The following is an 11,329-nucleotide window of genomic DNA, read 5'->3' as shown; positions in this document are numbered from 1 at the left end:
GCTGGGGGAGAGGGCAGCACACAGAGCCACCTCCCCCCTCACACAATAACATATTGTAGTGTGGCCAGCCCCTGTAAAATTAGATGCAATCCATTTAGGGCCCAGTTTTTAAATTCATACTCCCTTCTTTTTAAATAGGATTAAATATGACCACAGGTTATTGTGGTTAGGTACCAAATTTTCAAAAAGTATTCTCAGTTTTTTTGAATGCTGGAATCTCCCCATCTGTGAATCTGTCAACTGTGCACCTGTCGATTCTGCACACAGGTGCCTGTGATCAAAAATGTTGATCATGACATAATGGACACAAACGCAAAGCAGAAGATCATATACCAAGTTTTCAGTATTATTCAGTCATGAATCACCTCTCATTTAAAAGATAATTTCAAATAACTGGTCTGTTCCTAGATTTAAAAGTTTTAAAAAATCATTAGAAAGCCAAAAGAATGGATTGCAGAATAATGCTAATATTTTGATAACTTTCACTTAATAGTAACCACTGCTTTTTCAGAATTTCTTCTAATTCTATTAGTCTTCAAATATCTATTATGTATTCACTCCTATCACTGACTTGTAATAAGGCCTATTAATATATTCATTTTCTCTTTCTAGTATTAGTTTTCCATTCCCATTTCCTTTATCTCACTTTCTGCCTGATTTACTCCGATGATAAATCAATGTCTTTCCTTTTCAGATAATTTAGTTCATTCATGACTTTTTAATTCATATCTTCATATTAAAATATTATGCTGTTTATGTTCATGTCAAATTTATTCTCCCTCCCTCTTTTCTTTTTCAGCAACCATATAGCATGATGCTATCACTCTGATCCCAATTCTTTTAACAGTTTAATTTAATTTCTCCTTCTGAGGGTCCTAATGCCATCTTTATCAGCAATAACCCTTTTCTCATATAGAAAAAGCTCCATGGCTTTTTACACTGTGATCCTTAAGAATTCTAACTCCAGTCTGCATAGTGCACTTGTGGTACAGGGATATTTCAATGATAATATTTATAAGTAACACAGTTAATCTGATGCTGAATGCAACCTTATAAAAATATGGAGACATTTATTCATAATATCATAGATTTTAAGGCCAGAATGGATCATTAGGGTCATGTACACTGACTCCCTGCATAACACAGGTCACAGAACCTCACCCAGCAATTTCTGCATCAAATCCATAATTTCTGTTTGAGCTGCAGCTTTTAGAAAGACATCCATTCTTGTTTTAAAGACTTTAAGCAATGGAGAACGCACATCCCTAGGTAAATTGTTCTGATGATTAAGTACCCTTTCTGTTAAAAATTTGCACTTTACTTCAGATCTGAATTTGTCGAACTTCTGCTTCCAACCATTGACTCTCATTAAGCCTTTTTCTGCTAGTTTAAACAGACCTCTGCTGTCAAAAATCTCTTTGCGTAGTTACTTGTAGACCAAGTCGCCTCTTAGCCTTTGGAAAAACTAAATAGATTGAGCTTCTTTAGTCTTTCATTATAAGGCAAATTTCTAGACCTTGAATCATTCTTGTAGATCTTTTCTGAAACCTTTCTACTTTTTCAACATCCCTTTGAAGTGGGGAACCAGATCTGGGCAAAGTATTCCAGTAAAGGACTCTCTAATACATCATACAGAGGTAGTACCACCTCTCTGCTCCTACTTGATACTCCCCTGATTTTATATCCAAAGATCACATTTGGCCTCATATCTACAGCATGGCACTAGAAGCTCGTGTTCAGTTGGTTACCAACCATGACCCCTATATTATTTTAGTCCCACTACACTCCAGGGTACAGTGATCTATTATTTAATCTATAATTAACTAGCCCAGTGCTTATTTCCACACAAACCCTGGGATCACAAACAGGAAAGAAACAAGATTCCTAGAGAAATATTTTTAGACTGATTCAAACCCAGTTCTCAAAAGTCCTCTGAATGAGCTCTTCATATGTGCCACAGGGGACTGGTCTGGGGAATGATGTGAATCATAAGAATGGTCAAAAGCCATTAACCTAAAGAAAGCGCATGAGCCACATTATAAGGTATGGTCCAAGCTTCTCCCCAAATCATTTGCCTTTTATTCTCCATTTCAGTTAGTTACATTTCTATTCGTTTCCAACAGGATTGTACATGCACCTTGACATGTTCACAAAAGTTCCACGATACAGAGTTTCACAACTGGGATAGTCCCTACATTCAGGATACCAGGATGACAAACAGATTCTGGAGAAAAGCTCATTAAATAGGATGGGGAGAACATAATTAACACACTGTAACAACTACAATGCATCAAAGACATAGAATAGACTAGATCAATTTACCACAAAACTCACAAAAAGTAATTGATCAAAGAATATCTCTCTTATGCAAAATATACATTTTAGGATATAATTTTAATACATATTTTAAATTTACTGATGTTGCTTCTGTGATAGTTTGAATTAAAAAAAAACAAATATTCTTGCTGCCAGAATTTTATTTCTCATAATACTTATAGTCTGAGGTAACAATGAAAAAAGACAGTGTACTGTGAACAAAGTCTGTGATGTTTGTCTGCAGTCACATTTCTCTTATCGAAGTGAAAAGTAAACAAAAATTGTCAAGTACACTGGAATTCATAAAAATATAGATATGGCAAACTGAGAAAGCAAGGATTTGTAGCAAAACCCACTCTGTCCGCGGTCATGACCTTTGCAAAAAAAAAATACCTTTGTTATGAGGGAAGTGAAGACAGATGTAGTTTACATCACTATCGTTTATCGTTATAAGTGTGTGCCTTTGCATGAGCACGACCATACTGCAGGAACCAGGAAGAAAACACAGAGAGAGGCATGTGGGCCTTTGCATGGAGTCTGAGATCTGATTACTTTGAATTCAGCTTCCTCTGACATAAATGGCAAAAGCTGATATTCCATGCACACACATTGTATTTACAGCTGACTCATCAACAGTGACTAGTCACCTCTTCCACTGGCAGCAGCAATTGAAATCAGTCCTTCATCTTCATAATAATCTCTACTTCCCGTGTGACAGCACAAAGACCTGTTCAGTGCACGAGTTGTTTATCATGGCCCATTCAGCAGCAGTAGTCTCACGAGTTGTTTATCATGGCCCATTCAGCAGCAGTAGTCTCTTTCCAGTACAGTCCTTGGTATGGCTAAATTCCATTGTCCCTTTTTCAGCAGTCAAAAATCCATGATAAATTCTGTACAACACTGTAGTCAATATAACAGCAGCACCAGATATTATATTAATTTCTTTGCTAAAAAGCTGTTTGCAATTATCTCTCTCTATTGGCAATGTTTTACCAAAACTAAATCAATGTACATCTCTAAATATCAGAAATGTATACTTTGATAAAGATATTATAGTACAAGAAGTTTGACATGCAGGTCATGCTGTAGGGCTAGGCTATATACAGAAGAACATGTTACATGGTCAACAATAAAAGTTATTTCTCATCCTAACAAGAAAAATAAAACATATGACAGTCAGGGATTATTCAACAATCTCAAGGATCTCTTAAGACTTGGTTTAGCTCTTTTTCCCCCCTTCTTCCGTAAGACTATGTTGTTGGGTGTTTTTTTTCCTCACCAGCCAAAAATATCAAATCTACTGTTGCACTTGTACTGTTGCATAAACAGGTTCTTGCTTCTTAAATTGAAAGAAAAAGCCACTGGAGGGGATACAGTTTGAATACAGTAATGAATGTTGGTTGCTAGGTAGCGGGATTGATGTGGCTGCAGTAGACAACCAGTTAGAATGGCAAAATCATTGCCCACATTAAGTAGGCGAAAGGATATTAACTTACACTTGAAATGTATAGTCTGTACCAATAAGGGGGGAAAGGAGAAAATGTACTCAACAGTTTATCTTAAAAGATAGGGACATTTTAAAGGTACTTCTGTGCTTTATGGAGACAGATGAAGAATACAGCAGACACGTAGCAAAACAGACAGACGAAACAACATATAGAACAAAGCACCTCAAGAAAAAAAAAACAAAACACTGACTGAAGACATTTATGAAGCTCATGAATCATATTTAAGGCTGGTCAAACCCCTTTTGAGAACTATTGCCCTCCTATATTTGTACAGATAAAAGTAATAATCTCCTTGCTTTTACATGGCACTCTGCCTCTGAAAATGTTGAAGAACCCTGGAGTAGAAAAATGACTACAGTACCAAGCAGCACTTGCTAGCTTAAGATTGCAAGCCTGGATGGTGTTTACCTTTCTTTCATGTTTTGTGCCTTCCCCAAGCCATTAAGAAAGAGATCTGGCCTCAGCTTGCGTGTAACCAGTAATGACAACCTCTTTGCAGTTATCTGTGTGCAAACAACCGGAAACATTCAGAACTCTGATACAACAATCTAGTACCAAAGTTAATCAAGAAATCAAACCATTTAAAAACAAATAATTTAACTAAATTAAAAAGGTTAAACAACAAAAAAACAATCCCACATACAGACCATTTCATCAGTGCTTTCATTTCAGCAGGATGGTACAATGCAAGAACACACATCCAGAGCCATCTATGGTCCCAGTAATCTGCAACACTGCTGTCAGGTGATGGAGACAGTATGGTCTATGCAAATGATCAGCCCCAAATCACATTGTGTGTGACAAAGACAAGATTCCAGACATCTTCAGAATGGGTTAGAGTCACAAGTAATGAAGGTCCAATGGCATGATTGATTATCATTTGGAAGCACATTATTTTTAATATATCTCCCTGAAAATACACTTATTTATTGAATATACTGGCCAATGAAGTCTACTAGCTGTCCTTTTATTGCTATGGTAAAGTAGGACAATATAGTAGATAAAAGGAGAAGCACTACTTTAGACAATCTTAAAAGCCAAGGTAAGAATCGTCAGCTACCCAAGTGGCATTTCTCACTACTGACATTTATATCATGCAGAATTTATACTGTATTTATGGAGCCTACAGTTAATGCTACATTTATTTCCATAATGTGGTAAACAGTATTTGAATTAATGCTATGTAGCCGATTGATGCCATCTGGTTTACAAGATAGATGGGATGGGAGATCGAGAGCGTCTTAGAGGACAAGGTGAGCTGTAGGGTGATGTTACTGGAGACAGTCTCAGAGCATTGCCTGCCAAGCCAGCTATGTTGTTTAAGCTTCGGGATTTTTCATATCCTTTTATGAGAAAATGCACAGACATCAGTTGAATTCAGCCAAAAAATAGACAAAGACAAACAATACAATGCAATGTAATCAAATGTACTATTTTGGGTTCAAGGGACTTTGTCTTCAAAAAGCTCAATGCTGAGACAAAAAGGAAAAAAAGAAAAGAAAAAAAGGGATCTTAATGTAGCTGTCCTTTCCAGTGAGATTAAACAAAGCCATCACAAATCATATGTGCTACATACTTTTAGACCTATTTTTCAGCACACCTCCATTGGTTTTAGTAGGGTTCAACTGAGTGCAAATCAAGTAATGATCTGGTCATTCACAGAGTACTATTGACCAATTGCTGTAGATTGAGTCATCTGGGTAATATACTCAAGATCTTTAAAAGAACAGATTGTAAAAAATGTGTTAGAAAGATATAATCTGTGTTAAACCCAGTTTCTAATATGAGTAGATTTTCCTTAAAATTACAGAAAACTATATAGTTATATAAAGTAATTTTATAGTTATTCATGTAGAGGATGAAATGAGGTTGGTGTAAAGAAGCTCTATCTCCAGGAATGTTAAGGCTCAGAGTTTGCATCGAATATAAAAGTATAATAAGATAGAAATTGCAAATCTGAAAATTTAGCTTTCTCATTTGCAAAGTTAAATCACAATATTTGCAGTCCTTATTTAACTGATTCTAATGAAAAGCACAACATGACTGCTCATGAGTCTAATGTGATGAAAAATTAATTCTGAAATCGGGTAGTCACATCTAAAAACTCTCAGAATTTGGATGGAACATTGCACTTGCAAACATTTCTGTTCACATGTACTGCCAGCTCAGTCTACCCACTTTATGCTGCGTATAGATTTGTTTGAATTTAGTAGAGACTGTGCTTTTAAATCACCGGAAAACATTGCTCGTCATTGTCTCACTGTCTTAAAACTCAAATAGAGGGAATCCACATTACTAATGTTAGACAATAAAACCTGAATAATTCCACCCATGAAGCAATGAGTTAACCCCATTGGTTTGTACAGAAACACTCAGGGATAGGATCCAGAAGAATACCACAAAGTGCAAACGCTTCAGGATGATTCCTCCCACATTCTACTTCAAATTTTGCCTTATACTAAAAGATGTGAGCCCTAAACCTGAGAATACTTATGTGCATGTTAACTGTAAGCACAAATAGTCCTATTGACCTCAATGATGCTACTTACTGTCTTAAAACTAAGCAGATATCTAAGCAGTTTGCAGGACTGGGGCATTTGCATGTAAGGTACATGCAATGAAATCATGAAATTCTTGCTGAAGAATATTAAATGCGTAGATGAAAATACAGATGAGCAGTTACTTGCTCATCTTCTACATAGGATAAGTTTGGTGGTATTTATATCATATTTGGGAAGAGATGAGCAGTTTTAGGAAAATCTGGTCTTATGTGCTAGGGTCTCTCCAAAATACATGTTCTTTAAGGCAGAAACTGTGTCTTCTTTTGTGTTTGCACAGGGCCTAGTACATTGTGAACCATATTGGACACAAACAAATAATATATAATAAAAATTATAATTAATATTTTCCCAATCTCAACATTTCCTGACTGTTGTACTGAAAACATTTGCTAAAAGCAAATCTATAATCCAAAGTCTGCTAATACATTGTGCAGTGTTATCTCCAGATTGCAAGGGCAGGTTGGATTGAGATGCTTCACAAACCTCCAGTTTATTTCAAATTCATTTTAGAGGCTTCTATTGGTATTTGCACAGATTAGAAAGAGATAGCTTGAGAAAAAAAATCTATTTTTATTCATATTTGTCCAAATCCCTTGAAAACATACTCTTGGCAATATGGGAAGATGGAGAGGTTCAAAGGAAATTAGTTGATGTCTTTTACTCAACTTAGAAAGACAATATTTTGTTATGTTTTCTTTCCCCTTTTTTAAATGGCAAAAGCAAAAGAGAGCTGATAGGTGGGGGAAGGCAAAGATACTATGACAAAAAGAATGAGATCTGAAGAGTGGGGAAAAAATACACAGGATGGATGGAAGCAGGGGGTAAGAGTTTGATCCAAAACCCATTGAAGTCAGTCAGAGTCTTCAATGAAAGGAAAAAGCATTGAAACTCAAAATAAAAAAATGCAAAACTATGGCATTTGATGTGTGAATTAAATTTCAAATATTCAAATTATTTTGATGATATCCTGAGAGTGCTTTCAGATTTTGAAGTAACAATCTGTGTTGAATAAACTTCAGGCCCAATGGTTAAAAGTATTTTGCTTATAGTGAAGCTTATGGCTAGATTTCAGAGTAGCAGCCGTGTTAGTCTGTATCTGCAAAAAGAAAAGGAGGACTTGTGGCACCATAGAGACTAACAAATTTATTTGAGCATAAGCTTTCGCAAGCTACAGCTCATGAGCTCACAAAAGCTTATGCTCAAATAAATTTGTTAGACTCTAAGGTGCCACAAGTCCTCCTTTTCTTCTTATGGCTAGAGACAGTCAAAATTTTCCAGATAGAAAATATTCCCACCAAAGAATATGGTGGGAACATTGGAACCAATTATTTTCCATGAGAAAATGTCAATATCAATAACATAATTCAGATTTCCTGGGGAAATTCTGAAACATTTTTATATCTAATTTTCAAATTTAAAATGTTGTTTCTTTCAGGGTTTTTTGTTTAAAAAAAAATTGGAAGAAAATATTTTAAGCTATATCAAAACAATTTTTTTTTGTTGGCATCAGCTTGAAACTTTCCAAAGAAAACACCAAATTTTTAAGATGAAAATTTTTGAACCACGAATTTTCATTTGAAATTTATTGCAGAGAAAAGTTTGGTTCTTCTGACCTGTTCTAGTTGTGTTTTTTACCAAGTTAACAGTAACCAATGTCATGTTGTTACACTGAAATGTCTAATGGAAATTATACACTTGAACTCGCTAGGTGCAGAGTAATTAGGAGTTAAGGGTAATGAGCACTTTGCATGAGTTCCTCAGTACCTCGCCAGACTGGGCCTTAAATAGGAATTTCTTGAAGAATTGTAAATATCTAGTACATATTACAGATTCTAATTCTCAATGGGCAGAGGCCTAGGATCTGTGAGCAAAAAATATACAGTTGAACACCTACACCTGCATATGATATCACTCCAATTGCTCGTGTTACTACCACCCATTAATGAATAATCATATTATTCTCCAATTGTAGTTATGCACAGAAATGCAGCTGTACACACTTACATTCACATTTCTGCATTCAGATCTCAGATCTTTTGATTTTTTTAAAATAGTGTCCCATTGTGGCTAGTAGAATGACCAACAGAAGTTAGAACTAAACTCTTTTCGTCGGTTGGATGAAACAAGCAGTTGGGACAGATACGTTTGTTGTGGAAAGAGCTGGTAGAAAACTTGCAGCAAAAGAATTTTCTAAGTTTCAAAAATCTTTTTTTTTAATTAGATCCAGTTGCAAACATACAGAAGGTGAATTCTGATAGCAGTAGCACATAACAGTTCAGAGATTTGCATCCTATGTAGTTATTGAAAACCATCACATTATTGCAATTCACTAAGGGCCCAATCCAGTTCCTAGTGAAGTCAATCCAATGAATCAAATTGACTTGTATGAGCTTTGGAATGTGGCCTAAGGGCAAGATTTTCAGCAGTGACCAATTTTGGCCTAACTCTGCTCCCTATGAAGTCAATGGCAGTAGAAAGAGGCCAATGTGGAACACTTTTGAAAATCCCACCCAAGAGTCTACAAAATGCTGAGCAATCAGATGTGAGCATGTTCAGTTTCTTATAGGAGGTGTTTAGCACCCTGCAGGATCAGACCCTAACTGCACTGCACCACAATTCTGGCTGGTGGAGACCATTCCATTTCTGAATAACCTTCCAGCCTTTAGTGATATTGCTATGCTGATAAACTGCCTTGGGACATCGTAAACTTGGCTTTCAAATCAAATACCTTCCAAAATGGCAGGGTAGAAACTCTATTGAATAGGTTTTGCTGTGCTCAATACAAAACCCTTTGGGCTTGTTCAATTTGTCAGCCCCTTTAAATGGCATTAATGTAACTATCTTTTTAAAAAGTATTAAATGTGAACTATTGTTTTTGGATCATTCACCTGTCTTTCAGGAGGATTTAGGGGATTTTTAAAGAAGCACATGAGTGATTTAATGAGAAAGAGCTACATTGCAGTCTTTTTTGTAGGGTACAGACAAATGAAGACACAAGAAGAATGACTGTCAGATATACCACAAAGCACTTTTGGGTAGGGGAGTGAGGAAAATAAAGAATGTTTTCTAAAAGGAAGGACCAGAAAAGGATAGATAGATAGATAGATAGATAGATAGATAGATAGATAGATAGATAGATAGATAGATAGATAGATAGATAGATAGATAGATAGATAGATAGATAGATAGATAGATAGATAGATAGATAGAAAGAAAGAAAGAAAGAAAGAAAGAAAGAAAGAAAGAAAGAAAGAAAGAAAGAAAGAAAGAAAGAAAGCATTGAACTGATTTACAATCTTTCCTAATAGTGCAGTTGTTCACATCTTATTTTACTTGAAGCTTGCTTTTCACAAGTACATTGCTGAGTGACCTTTTATGATCTAATGAAAGAAGTCCATACCTTTCCTGATCCCTCCATCAGTAGCACACGTGTAATCACCTGTTGTCAGTAGGAAACATGTTCCCCCTCTTCTGTTTTTGTCTCTGGTACTAGAACGTCTGATTGGTGGGTGCCTTTCCCCAGGTGAGAGTGGCTGCTCACTTCCTGCACTGTCTTCACCTGATAACACTGGTTAAAGCACCATGCCCATTTACAGACAATAATGAATGAGGAAATGAGACATCACAAAGAGCTTATGTTGAATGCTGGATATTCCCATCACTCAAGTACAAAAAACAGTAATAATGTCATGATAAGAATAAAGAAAAAGATTGCAGTTCATCATTAATCACTACAAAATGCAGCAAAAGAGCAAAAGTAAATGTTTTATTCAAGAACAAATCATCTTTTGAATATCCCAGCCCTATTTGAGATATCTCCTAAGGCTCGACTAGCTTAACATAAAATAAAATGTCATCAGATAAAAGGCTATTCTACTGAATTACATGCCTTTATAGACTCTAACCTTTCCAACAGTAGTCTGCCATAATTGTTTTAATATTGTGTTCATCTCTTTGACTATCTTCTTTATTAAAAAAGAAGTCATGTTGACCATTTTGCTGTTGAATAGTTTTTAAAAGAACTTTTGAGACAGGAATTAAGTGATAAATGTTTAGGGCCAAAGCCTGCCCTGAAATGCACAATTACATTGATTTCAATGGGAGTTACATTTAATCATATATAGCTCAGGGCTAAATGGGGTCCTTAGTCAGTGTGGTTAAGATTCAGCACACAATAGACTCTCTACATCACCCACTTTTGCTTTCCCAAAACCCCCTCTTTTAAAACAAGAAATATGTAGCATTTCAGGACCCAATTCAGGAAACTATTCCCATTAAGGAAAGAACTTAACCACGTGCTTAAGTGTTTTCCTGAATTGGGGCCACAAATGGCAATATTCTACCTTGAAGTTATGCACAACAATCCCAATAACTACACAAGAAATGAAGTTAGATATGGAGCACAAATGGTGGCGCTATCCAAGAGAGAGAGACAGAAAAAAAAAACCCAGAAGTAGATCACTTTAAGATTTTTTTTCTCTAACCTCAAGGATTATAACACCTTGTAAATAAATCAGCAGACTCACTAAAACTATCTCTCTGTGCTGTCACACAGAGCCTCCTCCCTTCTGGAATGCCTTTAGCAGGACTCAATGACACAGAAAAGCTGTTGTCATTAACACTTTGAAGATGCTGTCTGAGAATGTGTATCAGTCCAGCACTGTAAAACTAACTATATTCCACCCACAACACAGTCATCTGAAAGTTTTTCTCCCTTTTTTGATATCTTTAGAATTTAAAAAAATCTGTGTTACCTTTGCTTGAGAACTTTCGCAGAGTTCTCTCTCAAAGAGAGAACTCTCTCTTTAATTGATCTTCTTTTAACCTAAGACTAAGCAGTGGCATAATGTCAGAACAGAATTAAGATACTTTTCACAGTCACAATTTTCAGCTTCTTCCCTCTAAAGAGCAAGATCCAGCTACTGCAACACTGAAAGGCATGTT

General features: G+C 35.9%; 1 protein-coding gene across 8 annotated transcripts in view; it reads right to left on the bottom strand.

Moving 5' to 3' along the window:
- Nucleotides 1–3,099: 3,099 nt before the first annotated feature.
- KCNC2 (potassium voltage-gated channel subfamily C member 2) overlaps nt 3,100–11,329 on the bottom strand; it is a 139,436-nt gene continuing 131,206 nt past the window's right edge. For 2 of the 8 annotated variants that reach the window (XM_084640143.1, XM_084640144.1), the window contains exons 4-5: nt 9,786–9,953; nt 3,106–5,167 (exon numbers count right to left, since the gene is read on the bottom strand). In XM_084640143.1, the coding sequence (XP_084496269.1) occupies nt 5,031–5,167; nt 9,786–9,953 (305 nt within the window). In that variant the 3' untranslated portion in view covers nt 3,106–5,030. Of the gene's footprint in view, nt 5,168–9,785; nt 9,954–11,184; nt 11,217–11,329 lie in introns of those variants that run through there. The other 6 variants (XM_084640146.1, XM_084640145.1, XM_084640149.1 and 3 more) reach the window with 6 other exon arrangements.

Source organism: Lepidochelys olivacea (assembly GCF_965140295.1).
Source record: "Lepidochelys olivacea isolate rLepOli2 genome assembly, chromosome: 1".
Lineage (NCBI taxonomy): Eukaryota > Metazoa > Chordata > Testudines > Cheloniidae > Lepidochelys > Lepidochelys olivacea.
Note: the sequence above shows the minus strand (reverse complement) of the source record. Positions and strands in the feature narration are given on the sequence as shown.